This window comes from Emys orbicularis, chromosome 15, assembly GCF_028017835.1.
Source record: "Emys orbicularis isolate rEmyOrb1 chromosome 15, rEmyOrb1.hap1, whole genome shotgun sequence".
NCBI classification, from domain to species: Eukaryota; Metazoa; Chordata; order Testudines; family Emydidae; genus Emys; species Emys orbicularis.
Genome location: NC_088697.1, coordinates 9,628,481 through 9,653,780, shown reverse-complemented (window position 1 = coordinate 9,653,780; position 25,300 = coordinate 9,628,481). Strand labels below are relative to the sequence as shown.

The window sequence follows — 25,300 nt, the reverse complement described above, 5'->3', positions numbered from 1 at the left end:
AACGTGATGCTCTGGCTGGAATGAGGGGTGTGGTTTGAAATATCATTGATCATTAGAAAAGGCGGAGTGGAATCCTGCCCCGGGTAGGGAAAGGGAGTGGAATTACATCAACCCCTCTGCAAGGCGTTACCAGGCTGAAGGTGCCTCCCTAGCCAGTGACTGTGCTGCAGAGTGGACACATTGCTGCTGACAGATAGGCACTGGCCTTCTCAGAGATCCCCTCTCCTGAGGCTGGCAATATGCACACTGCACACTGAGCAGAGGGAAACACATTCAGTGGCACTGAGAGATGCTGCCGCTCCCTCCTTGGGCATGGTTCGCAGCAACAAGGCTTTAGAACACAGACACAGTTGGTGACAAAGCGTTTGAAGAAGAAAAAAGACCAAGATGCGTGGGACAGGTTTCAGCTTAGAGTTGGGAACCAAAAATTATGTTACTGACAGCAACATAATTATCTCCTACTTGGTGGACATGAAACACATTTAACACCATAAAGCCAATAGTTTTTCATTCAGGTCTCAGCCTCAGGACTTCACCCACATTCCTTAGGCCAGCGGTTTTCAAACTTTTTTTCTGGCGACCCAGCTGAAGAAAATTGTTGATGCCCATGACCCAGCGGAGCTGGGGATGAGGGGTTTGGGGTGTGGGAGGGGCTCAGGGTTGGGGCAGGGGATTGGGGTGCAGGAAGGTGTCAGGCCTCTGGCCTGGGGGTGCAGGCTCTGCACTGGGGCTAGAGATGAGCGGTTTGGGGTGCAGGAAGGGGCTCCGGGTGTGGGAGGGCTCAGGGCTGGGGCAGGGGATTGGGGCGTGGGGCTCCATAGAATTAAGTCTCACATCTCACTGGGAACTCTACTTCTTGTGCCCAGAGAGTCTTGACCCCCTCAGTAGATGACCCGAGAAACACAGTGTCCGCCTTTTCCAAAGAAGTGCTGGGAGTAGCTTTTCTTCTGTGACCACGTGACCTAATGGATAAGGCATCTGGTTTTTGGATCAGGAGATTAAGGGTTCAAGTCCCTTCATGGTTGTGCGTGTGCAGTTTTACATTTGTGCTGAAACTCCTGCTCCCCTCAGGGCTGTAACTTCTTCTTGGCTGCTCAGGCCAATGCTCTGGTTTCAGCTAGAGCCCTGGGAAGGAGTTGGGGGTTGGGCATCACAAAGGCTGGGGCGTGAGCCCCAGGTGCTTCCAGTCTAGCCTTTGCCATTCCTAATTTGCCAACGAAAATGGGCGGCTGCCCGGGCTAGCGTGTAGAGCAGTTTCCCTCTTCCAAGTGTGCGCCTGTCCCTGTGCTTGAGGGTGTTGCTAAATAGCGCCTTGGTAGCCTGCGTGTTTCTCCACTTCTCGCCATCTGGGGAAAAGCCTCTTGGGGTAAAATCTCCTGTCCCACTGCAAAAGTGAGCATCGTGAGTGGGAACGGTCAGAGGCCCCACTAGGGGGGCTGGCCCTGCTTTCCTACTGTCTTCTGATGTTGGCCACAGAGCATCAGCAGCCGCCCCGCATGCTGGCCTGCAGGTGGATTTCAGTGGGTGTTTGTCATGGCAGGGAGCAGCCTGGCTGGGTGTCTTTGTAGCTGTCTGCTGGCCACGCATAGACATGGTCCTCCCCTCCTCTTGCCCTGCGCTCAATTGCTGTGTGGCTTATAAGCTTCCCTTGGAGCTGTCAGCACCAGGCACCTCTGCTCTAGGTGCCCAGAGGAGGAAAGGTGTGCTGGGCTCCAGCCTGGGACTCTTCCTCCCTCCTGCCTATTCCTGCCTATTAAGCCTGGCCCTGGCACTGCTTTCTTCAAGCGTCATGTGGGCAAGAGGAAAAGTGTGGCAGGAAGCACAAGGGCCAAAGTTGTGGGCATCAGGTGAAGCAGTGAGAAACACAATCATCAGATCAACCCGCAGGAATCTCTAGCCAGACTGTTAAGTTCTAGGACCCCAACCTATAGCGGCCATCCTGTTGAACCAGCTGGACCAAAGACCTATCTCCAGTGGGCATCAGTCACCCAGCAGGAGGGGAAAAAATCATCCTGGTTCACCCAGAGAAAGGGTAGCCAAGCACATTGAACTCCAAGGCTTTGCAGCAAACCAACATATTTCTAGGAGGTCCCACTAAGATTTGAACTCAGATTGCAGGATTCAGCATCTTGAGTGCCATGAGACCTGCTGTTCTTTCTTTTTCTGGACCACTTTGACTCTCAGCTGGTTGACTTGCACTCTGCACTTACTGCTTCCCACCAGTGGCTTCCTCTCGCAGGATTCTCTCTCCTCCTTCAGCGACTATAGTCCTGCTCTGCCGGATCCGCGGGTCCTGCCCTGAGTCCCTGCATCCCCCTGCTTTGTCTCCATTCCCTGCAGGCCTCAAAAATATCAGGGGAGGCCGCCCCTCCCTTCACTCGGTGGTCCTGTTCATATCAGCCAGCTGCAGTCTCATCTACCAGAACTGAGCCAGCTGTCACTTGACCGGTCGTACAGTCACATGCTGATTGGCTCCCCTGCCTGGATGCTCTTGTGGAAATCCCACAGGCAACGCTGCAGGACTTGGCACCGTTGGTTTCTTTAATGTTGTGGTGTTTGCCCAACCGCTGGAACAAAGCCGCAACTCCTCCCTCACCGACTCCCACCAATCCGCCTGGTTGCCATAGAACCCTCTGATGCTTTCCCGTTCTGCCAACAGCACCAGGCCTCACCCCCCTACCCCTTTATCTTACAAGCTCTGGAGGTTCATCTTCCAATATCCTCTGCTATGGGTCAGGGAATTGCCCACATTGAGCACACGGTGAGAGCTGCGTGATCTAAACAGTCCATTGGCACCACCCTGCACTGGGCTGTCGACATGCTCTCCTTTACGTAAATCCGGTCAATGCGACTCCTGGCCTGTCCCCGCAGAAAGGTGTAACCCATCTGCAGCTGGTGTGAGCTCGAGGCAGAGGAATAGGAGGCTACCGCCCGCCCTCCACTGGTTCCACTATGGAGAAACATGTCCTCTAAGCCGATCTCGCTACAGACCTGTGCCAGGTAGTGCTCATTGTAAAAACGTTTCCTCTGACAGTCGGGAAAACGGGACCAGTGGTCCTCTGGATGGCTGACACAATTAAAATCCCCCCCAACACCAAACATCATGAGGTCCAAAGGAAGGGAGCCAGTTTCTTCCATTGATCTTTCCTTTCACACCTTAACTGGGGACCATAAACACTAATATAGCGGTAACCAGTGCCACATGTTACCAGATTTGCCTGTTACTTTGGTATATGCTCATTTATTCGGGTTACTCTTCAGGGGGGGTGTTCTGTAATTCTATCAATGTACTTCTTGTGTCACTTGTGTTTTTATATGGAGCTCTAAACCAACATAACATACATTATTAAAGGTTAATACCTAAGGTAGAAAGGAAAACAGAGAGAGAGAAAGAGAGAGAGAAGGGGATCTCACCACTCCCTGAAGCTTGAACTGGTCGGGGTTCCCAGGTGATGGTGGTAGCTCCGGATCCTGAGGGCAAGAGACAAGCAGAGCCCCCAGCACGATCAGTCAGGAGAAGATGGAGTCCCAGTGGGATTGATGCATAGTTTGGATCTAAGCATCAGAAAACTGACTGGAGGGTGAGTAGGGATTTTTGTAGAGAAAATACAATGGTCCAAGGGAAAACACTAGATTTGTTTATGGGTAAACTGATGACTCAAGGGGTTTCTTTAGGCTAGACAATAGGAGCTGATCACTCCTAGCTATGGGTGGTGTTTTCTTCCAGGAAGCTCACAATCCAACTAGGCTGCTTCAGTAGTTTGGATCTCAATCAAGGATTCCTTACTAGAATTGGTCTGATAACTGCTGAGCTGGGTGTGGGCAGGCGTAGGTTCATTAGCATCTGGAGCAGAGATTCCCATGATGCAGTGCTTCCCTGCTTTTCTCATCCCAGAGTTCAGTGTGGTTCTCTGTTCTCCAATCTGTATGCAAATTGAGATGTCTCCCTGTCCCATCTCTCATGCAGATGAGGCTAGGGGAGTTGTCTCTGCTCTCCATTTTTTATGCTAATGGAGATGTCTTAATCTTGTCACTCTTGTCAGGAGGGGTCGAGGTGTGTCTCCCAGCGCCCTTCATTGCTCTCTGCAAGTCTTTTCTCTCATAGGTTTTCGTTTAAGCAGAGGCTGGGGGGGGGGTATCTTTCATGAGTCAGACAGGCTGGATACTGCGCAATGGTTCCCCAAGAACACAGAGCTGACTGGTATCACACGGAGCACAAAGTCCACCAGTAATTAGCTCCCTAGTTAGAGCTCCACCACCTCTGTAATCGCACCGCGAATATGAAGAACAAGACCCCAACCCCATCGTTCTTCCCTGGCCTGGGATTGGACCTCCAATCACCCTCGCCCATCAAGCTACCCTAAAGCCATTAATGTGCATTTCCTGAACACCCACCATGTCCAAGTCCAGCTGCTCTAAGGCACTGAACATCAAGTGCCTCTTCCTGGGCCCCCGAATCCCTGCCCCACTGCACATGGACGCTTTTACAGATGCCCCTTCCCCAGTACTGCCCTTGCTCACCTGCGCAGAGGAGCTTTCGTCCCCGGTCCCTGCCCCCTCTGGCACCATCTCCGAGGGCTGCCCTGCCTCACTCTCTTCCTGCCATATTGGCTTGACCAATAAGTCCTGTGGAAGAGTCAGCTCCTGTCCCTCATTGTTAAAGGTCAGGTGGGGCAACTAGGGGCAGAAGCCCACGTTCTGTTGTCCTACTGGGGAGCTCAAGATCAGGGACTTGTGTCAGGTTAAGGTGCCGCTGCGCTCCCAGAAAACAAGCCACCCCTGCACAAAGACGGATGAAAAGGCCGCTGAAGCCCGGGATTGAATCAGGGACCTTCAGATCTTCAGTCTAATGCTCTCCCAACTGAGCTACTTCAGCAGCTGCATGGCACCTTTTGGCCTGTTGCTTCTCTGTCCGGGAGGTTTTTGTCAGCTGTTAGGCATAAAGAAGTAAGAAATGTTGGTGTTGTTTAATATATTCAATTAGTTGTTTTAATAATGTATTTCTAAAGTAATGATAAGTGAATCACTAGCTTTAATAGAATTTAATATGGAGTATATGAACTATGACCTTTGGACTCCATCCTTGTAAGCAAACTTGGTTACAACTTAGACATTGGAGTCCTCTGGCTCAAACCGGACAGAACCAGTTTTTCCTGCTAAAAAGTCCTTATAAGAGCCTGCTCGGTGCCTGCGTGGGGCTGTCCATTCCAGCAGTAGCGCGTGCATGGTTGGGTCTTCCTAACACTCCAGAGCTAGAGAGAAGAGCACCATCTATCCCACAGCGAGGTTGAGGAAGGAGAGGCCTGTCATCACTATCCCCGTCACAGCGAACTGAATCCATTTTACCTGTGGAGGGTCCCTCTTCCCAGAGGGTCTCCCCACCTGCGACAAAGTCCAGCAGTCGTCGGGACTCCCAGTGGTCCTCCTCAAAGGCTCTAAATCAGCTGGAGAGTAGAAGGTCCCGGGCTTCACACCTGCACGCTGTGTCCACTGCACCTCAATCATAGGAAAGGTTTCTGTACTGGGGTTTCTTTTATTGTTTTCTAAATGCCAAGGGAGGTTTTGTGGGTCTGAGCTTCAAGCTACTAAAGTCAGTCACTGAATCACTGTATGGTTACGTTTGTGTTTCTTTCCCCCCCTCCACCCATTTGCCCCAGTTTTCTGTACCTTTGCCCTTAATATACTTACCCTTGTTTGCACCATATTACCTTGTCTCTCTTTGTTTTTATTATATCACACAGGGTAAGCTACATCCACCGGTGACAGACATGGAAGGGAGCCGAGTCTGCTCTTCTGAGAAAAGGGGCTTTCCTTTTCTATCTTTCCCCCTACCATTTTTTCTAGTATTTTCTCTCTGAAGCGTTACCTTATTCCCCTTGGGGTAAAACAGCCATGGCACACAAAAAGGTCATCATTGTGAGCGGCCCATGAAGGCAAAACTCGCTTTTGCCTGCCTTGCTCAGCTTGACTTGCTTCCTCACCCCGTTCCTGCCTTAGTTCCCAGGTTGACCTGGTGGTGGAAGGGAACTGGGGGCTAGTAGCATGGGGAGGAAGTTGAGCTGGACCCTGAGCTAGATTAGACCCTGGCAGTGAGAGTCTGGCCACCACTTGCCGCCCCACCCTGTTGTCCTGGCTTCCCCCCCGGACGTCATTTAGGGAGGGAAGTTGGGCTTCTGTCTCCCCTCCCCGATTTTCACACCGCAGAGGAGTGCGAACAGGAAAACGAATGGCTGCTCCACCCTCCCACCGGAGGAACCGGACGCCCTTAGCTGTGGTGAGTAAGAAGTGTCTGTTGACTGACAGGGCCTGTCCCCGAGGAGCTGGAACAGCAGCTGCCGCCAGGGCCAGCTTTATGACCCGCGGGGCCTGATTGGAATACTCGGCGGTGGTCCGGGGCTTCGGCAGCACTTCGGCAGCGCGGGGTCCGCTCCGGGTTTTCCGCAGCACCGAAAGACCCCCCGCTGCTGAAATGCCGCCAAAGACCCCCGGAGCGGGGACCCCTTAGGCACGGGACCACCCACCCTGTCTAGGTGCTCAGTGTGATGGGATTCCTTGCTGAAATGATCACTTTTGGCTGGTGTTGGATTCCCAGTCTCCTTGTTATTGGGGCAGGAGTAATAAAGTGTTGTTATCCTTGTTGTGTGAATCGAGGGCAGAAGAACTGTGCTTGGAATACCCCAATTGAGGGACTCCCCAAGAACTGCTGGGTGCAAGTCCTGGGCCTGATGTGAAGTAAACGTAGTGGTGACTCTGCCTGCCTAGACTTTTCAGTAGAAAAAAATCAGACACAGCACTATGTCTGGTGAAGGAGATACATGTGTTGTTTGACTATTTTTCTCATTTTAAATGTACTTTCCATTTCCATGGGAAAAATATTTCTACAATACCATGATAAAAAGAAGAAACTGTGAAAATACCCCTGGGAGAGAGGGGGTTTCTGAGAGCCGGGGTAGAGATGGAGATTTTCATGAAATGGGGACAGGCCAAAAGTAGGGCCTTTACTGGAGCAAAGGGGAAGGTTTTTTGTGCAGTTCCATGTTAACCAGCCTCACATCCTGTAGTCCCTAATGCCCCACCCTACCTGCAACAAGTGACCTAGAGCCTCCCCACTAGCAAAGCCGCCTGTGACTCCTGAGACAGCCCCACTGGCCTGGCCCTTCTCACCACTGCAAAATTGCAGATCCCCCAGCACTCTCTCCCCTATCTGGATCTCCTGGCAATCAGATGTCTCTGCAGAATTACCGTGGTTACTCTCCTGGGTGTCTGTTCAAGGACAGCTACTGGCTTCTCCTGAGAATGTAGATGAGAAATGACTCACTCTTCTCTAGATTCTCTCCTATGGGCTCTGAGAAGTAGGATAGAGCATGTATGATAAAGTCCATGCTACATCTCATATGTCAGCAGTTGCCTGCTATCCCCTGGCAGCTGCAAAGGATGTTTCCCACCATCCAGGAGACGCCAGACTTGGACCAAAGGCAACTTCAGGCTTCTCCTCTCTCCCTTCTTGGAATCAAGTTCATGTTTTTACCAAGAGTTAAAGCAGCCCAAACCCCCAGAATCTGGATTAATGTCACAAGTTTGCAATCTCTCCCAGAAAGACAATTTTTTAAACCCCAGATGAGTGGAGTTAAATTGGTTCTCAGCCTGAGTCTTTGCTCTTAATCCTGAGGATATTGTCCCACCAAGGGGCCATTTCTCACCTCTCTTTTAAAATGAAGCACAATTTTCTTTGCACAGACACAGGAACAGCAAGATCTTTCTCTGTCCCTTGAGCTAAGCAGGATGTCAAATTCCATGGAACCTTCCTCTTCTGCAATGGAGACAATGGACAAGCAGGGGTCCCTGGGCACATCCAGCCGTGGCAGTGAGATGTTCCCTCCCCTTTTTCTTTATGCTGTTGTTGTTATTTCATGGAATGTGTGGGATGGGGGAAAAGGCTGAGTTCACTTCAGGTTGAGGGAGAAGAACTCTGAAAATCTCAGGGCCTCAGGGAAAACCCAACCTCTGCTACCAGGAACACTGAGGTGCTGGAGATCTGCATGGGAAAGGGACTGTCTAAATTGTCAAGGTGGGGAATGTATAACTATCTACAACTAGATCCACCTCATTAACCACTGACCGAAGCTAATCATGCTGCAGCCAGAAGGGAAACTGGGAGTAATTCTTTCCTGTACAGCTATGGAAACAGTGACCCAATTGCACCACAATGAATATGCTGGGGAAAGCTGGACTTTACCGGCAGGTGGAAATCGCAGATCCTAGAAACACCTGGAGCTTCCCACCCCACTTTTGCCACCAGGGTCAGGTGTTGAGCTACTCACAGCGCCCCCCACCACCATTACCTTCCAGCAGGGGATTGCAGCACCCCCCACCCAATGCAGGGGAGAGGGCTGATTGTATCTCTGCACCCTGAGTCCAAGGCATGCACTCTCTCTGCCCCACACATAGAATCTGGCCCTGCTTCAAAGTTACCCCTATGAACCAGTAGTCTACACGAGAGCATGATTGGCCCTCAGAGAATGGGAATTGGCACCAATGAGCTTTTGTCACACATGCACTGAACTGTACAGTCACACCCTGATATAACAGAAAGGCCAGCACAAAAGAGAGGGAAAGGAACAATAAGATATTTAAATGACAATGGTTGGAACTCTTCATTTCTCCCTGTCTTTGGATTGATGGGCACTAAGAGCTGTAGCTACAGTTGAGGAACCAGGTGATTGGACAGCTGGCTCAGCCATCCGTACTAGCAGCTTTCTCATATACAGGTAGATGGGTCAAAATTGGAATTGATATCATGACTTGATTCCCATAGGGGATCAATCTTTCTAAGGGTATGTCTACAGTACAAAATTAGGTCGAATTTATAGAAGTCGGTTGTTTAGAAATTGTTTTTATAAGGTCGATTGTGTGTGTCCCCACACAAAATGCTCTAAGTGCATTAAGTCGGCGGACTGCGTCCACAGTACCGAGGCTAGTGTCGACTTCCAGAGCGTTGCACTGTGGTAGCTATCCCACAGTTTCCGCAGTCTCTGCTGCCCATTGGAATTCTGGGTTGAGATCCCAGTGCCTGATGGGGCAAAAACAGTGTCGCGGGTGATACTGGGTACATGTCGTCAGGATCCACCCTCCCTGCCGTGAAATCAACGGCAGACAATCATTTCGCGCCTTTTTTCAGCCCAGATGCCATAGCACTGGGATCATGGAGCCCGCTCAGATCACCGCGGCAATTATGAGCACTTTAAACACCACGCGCATTATCCTGGAGTATATGCAGAACCAGAACCTGCCAAGGCAAAACCAGGCGAGGAGGCGATGGCAGCGCGGCGCCGAGAATGATGAGGAAATAGACATGGACATAGACCTCTCACAAAGTATGGGCCCCAGCAATGTGCAAATCATGGTGTTAATGGGGCAGGTTCATGCCGTGGAACACCGATTCAGGGCCAGGGAAACAAGCACAGATTGGTGGGACCGTATAGTGTTGCAGGTGTGGGACAATTCCCAGTGGCTGCGAAACTTTTGCATGCATAAGGGCACTTTCATGGATCTTTGTGACTTGCTTTCCCTTGCCCTGGAGCACCAGAATACCAAGATGAGAGCAGCCCTCACAGTTGAGAAGCAAGTGGCGATAGCCCTGTGGAAGCTTGCAATGCCAGACAGCTACCGGTCAGTCGGGAATCAATTTGGAGTGGGTAAATCTACTGTGGGGGCTGCTGTGATCCAAGTAGCCAATGCAATCAAAGAGCTGCTGGTATGAAGGGTAGTGACTCTGGGAAACGTCCAGGTCATAGTGGATGGCTTTGCTGCAATGGGATTCCCTAACTGTGGTGGGGCGATAGATGGAACCCATATCCCTATCTTGGCACCGGAGCACCAAGCCACCGAGTACATAAACCGCAAGGGGTACTTTTCAATGCTGCTGCAAGCACTGGTGGATCACAAGGGACGTTTCACTAACATGAACGTGGGATGGCCGGGAAAGGTACATGATGCTCACGTCTTCAGGAACTCTGGTCTGTTTCAAAAGCTGCAGGAAGGGACTTTCTTCCCAGACCAGAAAATAATCATTGGGGATGTTGAAATGCCTATAGTTATCCTTGGGGACCCACCCTACCCCTTGCTCCCATGGCTCATGAAGCCATAAACAGGCAGCCTGGACAGTAGTCAGGACTTGTTCAACTATAGGCTGAGCAAGTGCAGAATGGTGGTAGAATGTGCATTTGGACGTTTAAAAGTGCGCTGGCGCAGTTTACTGACTCGGATAGACCTCAGCAAAACCAGTATTCCCATTGTTATTACTGCTTGCTGTGCGCTCCACAATATCTGTGTTAGGGGGAGACATTTATGGCAGCCATGGTAAGCCACAGTCTTTTCGCTTATTTAACCTTCTTAACATGTGGGAATGGTTTCAAACGGAAGCGTCCTCATTTCCCATACCAAGCGGCCGTTGGGTTGGCCATTTAAAATGGGTTTGCAATTTAAAAGGAGGGGCTGCGGTTTCCAGGTTAACGTGCAGTACAAACAGAGCAGGAACGGGCACCTCTGAATGTCGCCTTAATAAAATCACCCCATTTCAACCAGGTGACCGTGAATGATATCACTCTCCTGAGGATAACAAAGAGAGATAAGGAATGGATGTTGTCTGCATGCCAGCAAACACCGGGACTACACGCTGCCATGCTTTGTTATGCAATGATTCCAGACTACGTGCTATTGGCCTGGCGTAGTAAAGTGTCCTACAATGGCGGACGGGATAAGGCAGTCCTCCCCAGAAACCTTTTGCAAAGGCTTTGGGAGTACATGAAGGAGAGCTTTCCGGAGATGTCCCTGGAGGATTTCCGCTCCATCCCCATACACATTAACAGACTTTTCCAGTAGCTGCACTGGCCGCGAATGCCAGGGCAAATTAATCATTAAACACGCTTGCTTTTAAACCATGTGTAATATTTACAAAGGTACACTCACCAGAGGTGCCTTGTGTGCCCTCAAGGTCTGGGAGCACGCCTTGGGTGGGTTCAGGGGTTACTGGTTCCAGGTCCAGGGTGAAAAACATATCCTGGCTGTTGGGGAAACCGGTTTCTCCGCTTCCTTGCTGTAAGCTATCTTCCTTGTCCCCAAAACCCGCTTCCGTGTTTCATGCTTCTCCATTGACTGAGTCAAAGCACAGGGTTGGGGTAGTGGTGGCTGCACCCCCTAGCATGGCATGCAGCTCAGCGTAAAAGTGGCATGTTTGCGGCTCTGCCCCGGACCTACCGTTTGCCTTTCTGGTTTTGTGGTAGGCTTGCCTTAGCTCCTTAATTTTAACGCCAAAACATTAGAAAAAGTCTCAAAGGGCATGAAGGACAGAGGCCATAACAGTTTGGCATCCACAGGGAAGGAATGTCCTATGAAGCTCTCTCACTTTGGATCCAAACGGTGAAAGATGATTGCTCTCAATCTAACCCTGGCATCCTTTGGAACTGTAATCAGACACACTGAAGTAGGAAGTGGAGATGTACAAACAATTTTCCTTTGGTCATTGGTCACCATAGCTTCCTTTACTGGGGTGGAAAGCAAGAATTGGGGGTGTACTCTTTTGGGGAGGGAGAGCTCAGTGGTTTGAGCATTAGCCTGCTAAACCCAGGATTGTCAGTTCAATCCTTGAGGGGGTCATTTAGGGAATCTCAAGAAAAAATCTGTCTGGGAATTGGTCCTGCTTTAAGCAGAGGGTTGGACTAGATGACCTCCTGAGGTCCCTTCCAACCCTGATATTCTATGAAACACCAATTCTTTCCAAATCTTTGGCCTTGGTTAAGGTAAATTTACAGTTCTATGAAGTAGAATCCTTTACAAAACCACTCCAAACCTCAGCAGAGTTAGTGAGGAATGGCTTCTCAAAACATGCCCAGCTTTTTTTAACTTGGTGGCACAGTTCCAGTCACGGGACTGGATACAGGCCTGGATCAGAATCCCTGTTAGTTACCAGAGCTGGAGTTTCTATTAAAAAATAGCTATGTTTCTGCAGCTATTAGATTTCCAGCACTGATTTAATTTTATACGTATTTTTAGCCCCTACGAAGGATAAATTCAACAAACCCCCCACTTCTATTTCCTCAACATCTGTGTCACAAAGGGCAGCATTTCCCATACCACAGGATTAGCTAGGAGAGATCTTCTGTAGGGCCTGGGTTACAAATGCTTTGGGAACCAAATACATAGAGATTTTGCCTAGTTCAAAACCACTTACCGTGGAATTCTCTCCCCAGATCATCAGAGACAATATTCACTTCAACAATTGAACTACACTGTGATCATATACACTTCCTTCAGTTAGTTAGGGTTCTGCTGTTGTTCACCATTTCCGAGTGGACATTTAAAATCACTGCTGTTTGTTAGCATGTCCAGTAAATTGGAGAGTTCTCTCCTGTTGACAGAACTGCACTTGATCTTTCTCCATATCATCATGGAGGGATGGGGAAAAAAGCAAAGCTGAAGTGAGAAATGGTGACTTTAGCAAATGGTCATTTGTCTTAAGTTCTCCAATAAATCTGAGCTACATTCTATCAAAGTGAACTAATATCCAACTGGATGACAAAAGAGCCTTCAGGAAAGATAGAAACCCATACCACAGAGAGACAGAATATATGACAATGGAAGTGTCAAGTGAAATTCCAGAGCAGGTTACATCTGATTATTCAGAATCAGGACAAGACATTCTCCCATCACATTCTCCTCTGATCCATTCGAACATACTTCACTCAGCACTGTCTCAATAGTCAGTTATTTTATTTACAATATTTTTAGTATCCTAGCATCCAAATAATGGGGGACAGAACAGCCACCTTGTCAGAAGTGGCTTTACCAATAGATGGAACCTGGGATTTAAACTCCAAATGATCACACTGTGTTTGGAATCTATTTGAATTCCCCTTCCAGGTCTTTGACACTTTCATCTCCAGTCAGAGCGACTCTGGTATAGGATTAAACAAGTCAAAGCGTCATCTCCAAACACAGACAGCTGAGAACTCTTCATCACATGACACTCTCAGAAGTGGAGGGATAGAATGTGATAAAGATAAACTCTGCACATCTCAGACAAAAGGTAACAGTTCTGCAATGATGAGTAAGGAGGGAATCTGAGTCAGCCCATCTCCTTCCAGTGTCACAGAGGCTGAAATAACACTTTTTTTCCTGCCCCTGCGCCTCTTCATTTAAATACAATTTGAAAAGTTCCCAATATAACGGCTCTTCAGCACAACCCAGAGCAACATAAGAACAACAGGCAATGATACAATCTGTATCATTGGTGACTCTCTGGAATGATGCTGCCTTTGGCGGGACACAACAGAGTATCAATTCAGGACAAATTGCTTAGAGCAGGGCAGTTACAGCCCAAGGGTGGGTTTCCTGTATTATTAAGGCACACCAAACCAGCCAAACAGAGAAGACTTTGGTCTCAACCCACTGGCTAACCATAAGTTATACAAGTAATTTCCTTAGACACTCCAGTTTCCCAGTATCACCACCAGTGCCACTCGTTATGGGGATGAATGGTTATGAAAACCAATACCCCAGTAAAAGAAAAAAGGTTCTCCCGATCCAAAAGGACCAAGGACCAAGCCCCAAACCCAGGTCAATATACAAATCAGATACTATGCACAAATCACGCTGTTGCCAATCCTTTAGAATCTAAAATCTAAAGGTTTATTCATAAAAAGAAAAAAAATATATAGATGAGAGCTAGAATTGGTTAAATGGAATCAATTATATACAGTAATAGCAAACTTCTTGGTTCAGACTTATAGCAGTAATGGAATAAACTGCTGGTTCAAATCAAGTCCCTGGAGTACATCCACAGCTGGGATGGGTCACTCAGTCCTTTGTTCAGAGATTCAGTTTGTAGCAAAGTCCCTCCATGGGCAAGAAGCAGGATTAAACACGAGATGGAGGAGATGCAGCAGTCTTTTATAGTCTCTTGCCATGTGGCCTCTGCTTTCTTTGTTCCAAAAACAAGCTATCCAGCACATGGCATGGAAAAACCTTAGAGTTCTATCCATAGGCATGTCCCTGCATGCCTTGCTGAGTCACAAGATGTATATGCCTTCTCTCAATGGGTCAGTTGTATAGCTGATGGCCCTTAATGGGCCATCAAGGAGGCAAGGCAGTGCTGATGACAAATTGTCTGGGGTGTCACCCAGAAGCATAGCACAAGCTTGAAATACAGACAGTATAGAGCAAATACTTATAACTTTAAATACAGAAATGATACATGCATAGAGATAGCATAACCATAACCAGCAAATCAAAACCTTGTCTCAGACACCTTATTTGACTCACTTTATACAAGATTTGGTGCCACTATAGCTGCAACAATGATCTATACCAGCGGTGTCCAATACGTTCGCCACTAGCCACATGTGGCTAATAGGCTGTTGAATTGTGGCTAATGCATGTGGCTTTTTTATAATGTAGCTAATAAAAATTCAAAACCACAAGTGGGGCTAGCAGTGTGGCTAGCATCGAATTTCTATTGGACACTACGGATCTATGCAGTCCCAGTTCATATTAATAATGTCACATTCTAACAATAACTTTGAAACAGGAGGAATGGTATTAATATGATGCTCCCTGGTTCCCGATAGGAAGGGCACACTCGAATTAGAGACCTATTTGTCCACCTCAAAACAGGGAGAACTGCAAAAGGCAAAAATGGCCAATCAACTGGACAAACTGAGGGATAACAGTCAAACAGCTTTAAAAGTTACTATGTGGGAATCAGGAAAAGTATTAAAGAAAAAAAAATAATGGTAACCCTAGAGGTTTTTATGGTGTTGATCTCCCTTGCAGATTCTCTGATGCCTAACATTGTTTGAGTGCCAAGAGAAGGTATTCCCACACTCAGTGCATTCTCTGATGTTGAAAAAGACCTATCTTTGAGTGAAGCTTTTTCCACAATCACTGTATTCATAGGGCCTCTACCCTCTGTGGATTCTCTGATGTGTAATAAGGTGTGAGCTGTGAGTGAAGCTATTCCCACACTCACTGCATTCATAGGTCCTCTCCCCTGTGTGGATTATCTGATGCCTAATAAGGTGTGATCTCCGAGTGAAGCTTTTCCCACACTCACTGCATTCATAGGGCCTCTCCCCTGTGTGGATTCTCTGATGTTCAGAAAGCACTGATCTGTGAGTGAAGCTTTTCCCACACTCACTGCATTCATAGGGCCTCTCCCCTGTGTGGATTCTCTGATGTTCAGAAAGCACTGATCTGTGAGTGAAGCTTTTCCCACACTCACTGCATTCATAGGGCCTCTCCCCTGTGTGGATTCTCTGATGTTGAAAAAGACCTGATCTGTGAGTGAAGCTTTTCCCACACTCACTGCATTCATAGGGCCTCTCCCCTGTGTGGATTACCTGATGCCTAATAAGGTGTGATCTCTGAGTGAAGCTTTTCCCACACTCACTGCATTCATAGGTCCTCCCCCCTGTGTGGATTATCTGATGCCTAATAAGGTGTGATCTCCGAGTGAAGCTTTTCCCACACTCACTGCATTCATAGGGCCTCTCCCCTGTGTGGATTCTCTGATGTTCAGAAAGCACTGATCTGTGACTGAAGCTTTTCCCACACTCACTGCATTCGTAGGGCCTCTCCCCTGTGTGGATTCTCTGATGTTCAGAAAGCACTGATCTGTGAGTGAAGCTTTTCCCACACTCACTGCATTCATAGGGCCTCTCTCCTGTGTGGATTCTCTGATGTTGAAAAAGACCTGATCTGTGAGTGAAGCTTTTCCCACACTCACTGCATTCATAGAGCCGCTTCCCTGTGTGGATTCTCTGATGACTAATAAGGGCTGAATAGTCACGTAAGTTTTTCCCACACTCAGTGAATGTATTTTTTCTCTGTCCCCTGAGGATTTCTTGCTGTGTTGTGGTTTCCTTAAGGTCCTTCTGAGTTCCTGGACAGGAAATACATTTACCCACTTTCTCCCGTGGCTGGCTTCCTTGTTCTCTTTCTGGTCTGTGCTGAATCTCACAGGATTTTCCCAGCTCATGACTCCTGGACACATTCCTTTCCGATCTTTGCGATAATTCTCTGTGTTTATCCACTAGCTCAACATATTCCTGATGAGAATTTTGCTCCTCAGTCTCACATATCATTGCATCACCTGCTGTGATAGAGACAGAAACCTCAACCAGGGATGGAAAGGGGAAGAGCAAAATAAAACAAGTGCTGGAGAGAGGTCAAATAAAGATGAGAAACTGAACTCTCCCAAACCCTTCCCCCAAATAGGAGAGAGGAGGGGATCAACTCGGCCTTTACATCCCATCCAAATTCACAGGGGGAGAAGGGGAAGCTACTGCCTGGTGTCTGCTAGGATCTACAGGAAGTCATAAGCTATATTTACCCTGAGGATCTGACCCCTGCTAGGGACAATAATGAACTGAGAGCTCTTCCAAGGGCTTCGTAGGGCATCCCAAATGTTTCCTTCAGGCACTTACAGATTCTGAGTTGGTTTAATGTTTCCTCACCTGTGCAGGGAGCTCTCAGGATCTCTCTTGCCTCTGAACGCTGGAGGTCTGGGACCCATGACTCTTCCCCTTGTTCCAGCTGGGAGCTCACATCAGGTTTTAAAACTGGAAATGCTGCTCAGATGAAAGAAAACAAAGGAGTTCAGTTGATTTAATAAGACGTTATCAAAAACATTCTATTAATTTAACTTCAGTGCTTAGTGTGACCTGGTGTGCCTGGGCCAGTCCATACTGAAAATGCCAAGGTCAGGGCAGGCTGAAAAAGGGAGAGCAGATGCTCCAAAAGCTAGTGGTTAACACTAAAGTTAAACTCACCTACCAGTCACAAACTGTACTTCTGATCCCCCACACTACTATTGAGAAGCTGAAAAAAGAAACCACACAGCCCCCTTTATTGCATTCCAGTTCTGAATCCCAATCAGCACCTAGGTACAATACAGTTAGAGGTTATTTAAAAACTCTTCTCACAAACAAAGTGTTCTTCTGACCCCAAAGGGTCAGCCACATTACTGGGTCACTATAGGTTTGGACCTTACCCAAAATACCTTGCTGCCAGCTAATCCTTTTGTGACGTTGTTGACAGAATCTGTAACCGTGTAAATCACTGTTGCAACCACTGTTATAGATTTGCAGCAAAAATTGTACAAAGGCTGGCATTTGAGGTGTGTAGGACAAGGTTATGGTTTGCTGGTTATGATTATGCTGTCTGTATGTGTGTGTCGTTTTTGTAGTTGAAGTTATGAATATTGGCTCTATACTGTCTGTATTGCAAAATTATGCTGTGCTTCTGGGTGACATCCCACACAAGTTGGTATCAGCTCTGCCTAGCCTGCTTGATGAACCAAGAACTTTGCCATTACTGTATGGAATTGATTCCATTTAAACAATTCTAGCTCTTTTTCCTTTTATGAATAAACCTTTAGGTTTCACATTCTAAAGGATTGGCAACAGCGTGATTTGTGGGTAAGATCTGATTTGTATATTGACCTTTGTCTGGGGCTTGGTCCTTTGGGATCAGAAGAACCTTTTTCTTTTACTGGGGTATTGGTTTTCATAACCATTTGTCCCCATAGCGAGTGGCACTGGTGGTGATACTGGGAAACTGGAGTGTCTAAGGGAATTGCTTACATGACTTGTAGTTAGCCAGTGTGGTAAAACCGAAGTCCTCTGTGTTTGGCTGGTTTGGTTTGCCTTAGAGGTGGAAAACCCCCAGCCTTGGGCTGTAACCGCCCCGCTTGAAGCAATTTGTTCTGAATTGGCACTCTCAGTTGGGTCCCACCAGAATCAGCATTGTTACACCTTTAGCATCAAAACTAAAGGTTTATTATAAAGGAAAGATAGAAAGAAAAAGGGAGTTGTTAAATGGGAAAGCAGTCATATACATTCCAAAATCTATATATCGGGTTCTTAGCGGTATTGGTGAGTTGCTGGCTTGAAAGTCCATCTGGAACCCATCCACAGTTTGGATGGGTCATCCAGTCCTTTGTTCAAGGCTTCAGTTTGTAGAGAAGTTGCTCCGGAGGTAGGAAGAGGGATTGAAGACAAAATGGAGATGATGCAGCTGCCCTGTATATTCCTTTTGCCATGTGGCTTGTACTTCCTGTGTCCCAAACACAAGCTTCACAGCACAGGGCATGGAAAAGCCTTGGAGTTCTCAGTGCACAGGCATACCCCTGCATGTCTTCCTGACTCAATAGGTGTATCCCCTTGATCACGGGAGGGCAAACTACGGCCACGGGCCGCATCCGGCCCACAGGACGGTCCTGCCCGGTCCCTGAGCTCCCGGCCGGGGAGGCTAGCTCCCCCTCTTGCTGTTCCCCCTTCCCTGCAGCCATGCCACTGTGCAGGTAGTGCTCTGGGGGGCGCTGCGCGCTCCTGTGGGGCAGCATGTCTGGCTCCACGCGGGCCACACGGCTGCCAGACATGCTGCTCTGAGCAGCATGGTAAGAGGCCGGGGGGTTGGATAAGGGGCAGGGAGTCCCAGGGGGCAGTCAGGGGACGGGGCGGTTGGATGGGGCTGAGGTTCGGGGGGGTGTCAGGGGACAGGGAACGTGGGGGTTGGATAGGCGTGGGAGTGCCGAGGATCTGTCAGGGGCTGGGTGGGTGGATAGGGGTCGGGGTCCTGGGAGGGCAGTTAGGGTGGTTGGTCTCGGGAGGGGGAGGTCAGGGGACAAGGAGCGCGGGGGTGGGAATTCGGAGGGGGTGGGGCCAAGCTGTTTTGGGAGCCTTCCCTACCTGGCCCTCCATACAGTTTTGCAACCCCAATGTGGCCCTTGGGCCAAAAAGTTAGCCCACCCCTGCCCTTGATCCTTTCCATGGGCTCATTGTACAGCTGATGACCCTGAATGGGCCATCAAACAGCCTAGGCAGTGCTGACGCCAATATGTCTGGGGGTGTCACCCAGAAACACTGCACAAGTCTAGAAATATAGATATTTAGAGTATATCTATAACTCACAATAGAAAGGTGATACAAACATAGAAACAAATTTATCATACTTGGAAAAATATTTTACATGGCATATCTAGCACGATTCATTGTAATTTTATCTCATTGGTATTAATAATAATAATAATAATAATATAAAGCGCCTCAATTCCATACAGTGTCACACTTTGTAAACCAGTGAATTCCCAGGACCAGCTCCCCAGGTCCTTGAAGATGCAAAACACTCTGCTTATGAGGGATTGAAATACCCCTATATCTGCTGGGAACACCCACAGTGTGTCAGTCTGTACCCCATGTTGACCCTTCAAGAAAATTATGACCAATTTTGTACAAGCTCTGGTCAAGCGTAGGTAGTCTCTTGGTCTATCCAAGGCCGTGGTCAAGTGTCTTGATGTTTTTGGTCTTTTGGCCTCGAGATGAAAACCTTGTCTTTGTTTCTGGGACCTTGAAGTGAAAAAATTCTCTAGCTTGTGAGGTATCATTTGAAAACACAATCTACTGAATATTATCCTCCTCTTAAAATGTGTAGCAACACTGTATGTAAAGTGATGAGATTTTACTGTAAGATATTACTGTAAAAGTTACAATTCTGGGGAACACCCACAGACCAGATCCACAGAGACAGCAAGGCAAACAGCTGGTCAAATAGCCATTCTCTGGAGGGGGAAGGTGTGAAGAAGACCTTTACATTCCTTCATAGGGACCACTGGAAGCTCATATCTACAACAGACAGACTGTCACCATGACTCAGCTGAGAACTGAAGTTTTTTCTAGTACAAAAGACTGAATTATAAAGAGGTGAGGAAAATGCTTGAGACTCTCTCCCCCCTTTCCCTCTGCTCATGACAACTCCTGAAGAACTGAACTTGGGTAGCAGGGGCGGGTTAGGGGGAGTCCTGGCTGAAAGGAAAGCCAGCCTGTCTCAGCACATGGTGAGAGAAACATTAGCTTTGAATCTGTTTTAGCTTGTTAAGTTAAACATTAGTTTGTGTTTTATCTTGCATTTCTTTTGTAAACAATTCTGACTTGAATGCCTCATTACCCATAGTCACTTAACTACCAAAAAAAAAAAAAAAAAAAGATTTTAACAATCTTGTTTTATTGTTCTATCTAACCAGTGTGTTTGGATGAAAGTGTGTTGGAAACTCCATTTGGGATAACAAGGCTGGTGCATGGCATTTTCCACTCATTAAATGACAGACTTCATATGAGCTTGCGTTGTTCAGTAGTGTGCTGGACGGTGCAAGATGAACATTTCTGGGGGAAGTCTGGGACCAGAGAATTTTCTGGGGTTCTCCTGTGGGGTACTGTAATTCGTGAGTGGCTGACTAGCAGCCCACAGTACTGTGTAGCTGGGAGAAAGTTACATGCTGGAGACTGTGTGTTAACTGCCCAGGAGTGGCTGCTCTCACAGTAAAGCAGTGTAAAAGGCACCCCAGCCTGGGGAACTGAGGGGACACAGCTGTTCAACAGTCCAGATTGTACTGTGATTAATGTCACTGACACTCAATTTCAAAAGAGGTTCCTAAAACACCGAGAAACTAAATACGTGTCCCAGAAATCGAAGTCTCCAGAGAGAGGGCAAGTCTCCCTGGCACTGCTTCTTGCTTACAGAGGTCCAGAGACAATGAGAGAGTCTTGGAGAAGCTGGGAACAGTAAGCATGGGCTGGTGGGGTTCAGCGGAGAAAGGGAACAGGAAGGGCAGGGATATTACTGAATGCAGGATCTCAGCAGTACTAGATGTCAGGATAATACATAGTGCAGCCCATTGGAAAACATAATCCCAACTATACATATAAAATGATGGGGTCTAAATTAGCTGGTTCCACTCAAGAGAGGGATCTTGGACTCACTGTGGATAGTTCTTAGAAAACATCCACTCAATGTTCAGCGGCAGTCAAAAAGCGAACAGAATGTTGGGAATCATTAAGAAAGGGATAGATAAGAAGACATAAAATACCATATTGCCTCTATATGAATCCATTGTATGCCCATATCTCAAATACTGCATGCAGATGTGGTTGCCCCATCTCAAAGAAGATATCATGGAATTGAAAAGGGTTTAGAAAAGGGCAAAAAAAATGATTAGGGGTATGGAACAGCTTCTGTATGAGGAGAGATTAAAAAGACTGGGACTTTTCAGCTTGGAAAAGAGATGAAGGGTGAAGAGAGAGGTCTATAAAATCATGACTGACGTGGAGAAAGTAAATAAGGAAGTTATTTACTTCTTCTCATAACACAAGGACTAGGAATCACACACACAAAAAAATGTATAGGCAGCAGGTATAAAACAAACAAAAGGAAGTGTTTCTTCACACAATGCACAGTCAACTTGTGGAACTCTTTGCCAGAGGAGGTTGTGAAGGCTAAGACTATAACAGGGTTCAAAAAAAGAACATGATGAATTTATGGAGGATAGGCCCATCAATGGCCATTAGCCAGGAAGGGCAGGGAAGATGTCTGTAGCCTCTTCTTGCTAGAAGCTGGCAAAGCATGACAGGTGATGGATCATTTGATGATTACATGTTGTGTTCATTCCCTCTGGAGCACCTGGCATTGGCCACGGTCTGAAGTCCGTATACAGGGCTGGATGGACCTTTGGACAGACCCAGTGTGCCTGTTTTTATGTACTAGGGAATCGAGCGAGTCCAGTGTAATGGGAGGGAGTAGGAAAATCCCTGGGTGTGGAGAACACTGGGAAATTAGAAGCTATAATTCAGGAGCAACAGACTAATTAATCTGGAAAAGCAGAATGTGAAAAATAAGAATCGGGGTCTTGTGACTTCGGGAATGAGGGACTCAAAAATCCAAGGAGCCTGCAGAGAAGAGAGATTGTGGCTATTTCACATGGTGATGGGGGAGCAAGACTCTCCATGTCTCAAGAAGTTTCATTACCAACCTAAACCATTTTCACATGCTGGTGTGAAATGCAGAGCAGTGAGGAGTTGTGCCGTCTGTAATCCTGGGTGAGATTCAATGTTCTGCTGCTGGAGCTCCCTTGTCTGGATACTCCCAGCCAGCATTCAAGGACACACTGAGTGTCTGTGTGATAATTAACCCTGGACCAGCAGCTCTGACTCTAGCAACTTCTTTGCTACACCCCAAGCACATTCTGGTCTGGGTGGAGTAGGCTCAGGGTTTGAGAGAAGGTCAGGGGTAGGAAGCTTCTGTTCGTTAGGCTGGACCTAACTCCCCGTTTTACTTGAGCAAAGAGATATTTGACACTGTGTGATACTGCTCCTGTGCTCTGTTCCCAAAGTGCTCTGCAGCAGGGGAGGGGCTCTCGCAGTGTGTGTGTCACTGGCATATTGGGGTGATGCTGAAAGAGGACAGAGTAGAGGTGGAATTGTGGAGGTGGCATGAACCTTAACTCTTCATTTCCCCTTCCAAGAACTGAGGGGACAGGAGTCCTTACCCAGCGAGGTCACATTCTCATAGTTCTCCTGCATGACGTCCCTGTAGAGAGCTCTCTGAGCGGGGTCCAGCAGAGCCCACTCTTCCCTGGTGAAATACACAGACACCTCCTCAAAGGTCACCGGCCCCTGAAATAGCAAGAGTCCAACACTCAGTACCTGCTGCCCCACTCACACTCCAAACGAAATGGAAGCTCTGGTAGATCGCAGTCAACAGAGTCCCACCCCCACCCCGCTCAGAGCATCCTGGAAACACCAGGTTAAGGGGATGAAGAGAGAGCCCCTTGTCTCTCCCAGCAGATCCATCACACCCCTACTAGCCACAGACTGATACAGGGTATGGAGCCCGTAGCAGGGTCCAGGGAGAGTTCCGTGGAAGGAAGCTCAACACCCTCCTCATTGTGAGAAGCTGCATTATTTTAGCCCCATGAAGGTGAGTTATTTTCTGTTGAACAAATTAGAGCATTTCCACCTCCTAACCTCATGGGTCTGTTCCTAGAATCTAGGCCACTTATTAAACAACTCCCAGCAGGTTTGCCACACCCTGTCCTCCTCCCTCTCCCACCCTGTGAATTTCCTGCCCCGCTCCAACCTCAAACCAGACTGTGCAAACCTTCCCATCTCTGGTGTACTTCGTGTCCCTCTCCCTCCAGTAAGAACCCACCAGCAACCCCCACAATAATCCCTACCTGAACTTGCTCCACTGCAGCCATTTTCCTCCCCTGTCCCATGGGAGGATGGGATGAGCTGGAGCTAAACAGGGACGTCATTCTGCAGCCTGGGAGGGTGAGAAGGGTAATTGTGGGGGTTTCAGAACAGGCTTTAGTTCATTTCACATCATGATTCCCCCAGGCCCTTTCCCTGCAGACAGACATCCTAGAGTCTGCCATGCTGGGAAAATGCTTGATCTCTTTATTAGAGTGTAGACCTGGCCCCTACTGCCAGGCTAAGCCCACAGAGACATTTTTAACCTCCCTTCTCCCTCCCCACATCTCATCATAAAGTCTCTGAACACAATGCTAGAAAAGAGCAGAACCAAAGGAGTCACTGTGGGGGATTCTCTTGGACACTGACCCCACAGTAGCTGAAATATGGAGTGAGGAACTGGCTTTTCCTCTGTCTGATCTTTTTCTTGTTCACTGGAAAGTGATTCTGCCCAGCGATCATAGATCCATAGAATATCATGGTTGGAGGAACCTCAGGAGATCACCTAGTCCAACCCCCTGCTCAAAACAGGGCCAATCCCCAATTTTTTGCCCCAAATGGACCCCTAAAAGATTGAACCCACAACCCTGGGTTTAGGAGGCCAATGCTCAAACCACTGAGCTATCCCTCCCCCCCATTCTGCAATACATGTGTCTGGGTGGATTAGAGAGCAGGAAATCTCTCTCCCTCCACTGATTTCTATCACTGCCCCTTTCAGTCTCTCCTTCCCCAGTCCTCTCTCCCTCCCCCTCTGGCTGCAAAAGTCCTATTCCTGGGTTATTTGCTCTCCCATGGCTGAATTTTCTCCTGGCAATTGCTAATGAGAGGAAAAATGAGGGGGGGCTGTTTGTTCAGTCACTTTCATGCCAGTCCCCAGCACTTTCCCTGATAAGAGGGAATTTTATATTGCTAGTTGGAAAAAGGGGGACTGTTTGACTGGATTTTATACCACTGTCCAATACGTAAACAGAAAGTGACAGTTACCCCCCTCTTCCCGCCACCATGCACATGGGCAGCAGGGAGCCCTTTGAGGAGCTGCTTGAAGAGGGTAAGAGAGAGGGAGGGGGAGCTGGAAGGGTCCCTGGGTGAGGGAAGGGGCAGCAGTCGGGGATGGGCAGGTGATGGCTGTGGGCAACAGTGTTGGTAATTAGGGGGCAACAAGTGGGATTAGGAAACCAAGGTCTGGGCAGTCCCCATGGGGGACAGGTGCTCCTCCCTTCCCCGCCCTGGCAGAGAACGGGAATCTCATCCCATGCCTATTCCAGGGACAGCCATGTTTTGGGGTATGACTCAGGGCAACAATTTCCCACCTAGACAAGGACAAATCGCTGCAGATAAAATGGGTGGGAAAATCCCCCTCATTAGAGAAGATTTTAAATTGACATTTGAGAATTATGGAGAGACCGGGGGGAAGTCGGGGGAGACAAGAGAGCTGATCATTTGAGGGGAAAGGGGGGAATCTCCCCGGATTTTATAGCCACGTGTGAGATACTGAGAGAGGAAAGGGGAAGAACTGGAGAGAATTTGTATCGGGGGTGAGAGGCAAGTTGCACAAACAGAGACAGGATCCAGTTAACTCCCCTCCCCCCTTCCCCCGCCCGCCACTTCTCCCCCGGGGATTTCCTGGCTGCACAGACAGTTCAAACCCCTCCCCCCCTGCCCGGCACCCGCACCCCACTCTCACTCACCGGGGGGCTCCGGCCCGGGGCTGCCTAGTGCGGGCACAGCCCGGGGCTGCCCAGGGGGCGGGTCCCAGCTGGAGAAAGCCCCCCCGGCCGGGCACGGAGGGGTTAATGCCGAGCTACCCCCCCCCGCACAGACCCCGGAGAGCAGCAGCTGCTCAGCCCGGGCTCCCGGGTCACAGGGCGGTACAAACCTTGCTCCCAATTCCCTACTTTGGGTGTACTGAGCATGCTCACCCGAACTGAGCATGCCCAGTAACCTTCGCTGTAGCCACTGCCCTCTCTCTGCCCTTACTTCTGCTTACGATTTGCTGCCTCCTCTGTGGAGGGGATTAAGGGGGCAAATCGCAGCGGGAGCTGTCAGGGTCTGAGCAGGGGGCAGAAAGTTACTGGCCAGGGGGGCTCAAGCTACTGTAGCTAGCGGCAGAAGAGGGGCTGAAGGGAAAACTCGGGGGTGGGGGATGGGAGCCGGGGTTAAGCCGGGGGGGGGGGGGGAGACGCTGCCAGACCCCGTGCAGGGACAAAACCCCCGTTTAGGGA

At 48.5% G+C, this 25,300-nt stretch overlaps 1 protein-coding gene and 1 non-coding gene across 2 annotated transcripts in view; both read right to left on the bottom strand.

Annotated features, from left to right (window-relative positions):
* Window positions 1-4,803: 4,803 nt before the first annotated feature.
* Window positions 4,804-4,876, bottom strand: TRNAF-GAA (transfer RNA phenylalanine (anticodon GAA)). The gene has a single exon. It is a non-coding gene; the product is annotated as a tRNA-Phe (tRNA).
* Window positions 4,877-13,718: 8,842 nt separating this feature from the next.
* LOC135889546 (zinc finger protein 3-like) overlaps window positions 13,719-25,300 on the bottom strand; it is a gene marked incomplete at its 5' end in the record, with an annotated part of 41,868 nt that continues 30,286 nt past the window's right edge. Inside the window, 3 exons of the mRNA XM_065417409.1 lie at window positions 13,719-14,892; window positions 15,526-16,150; window positions 22,376-22,502. Of these exons, the coding sequence (XP_065273481.1) occupies window positions 14,796-14,892; window positions 15,526-16,150; window positions 22,376-22,502 (849 nt within the window). The remainder of the gene's footprint in view (window positions 14,893-15,525; window positions 16,151-22,375; window positions 22,503-25,300) is intronic.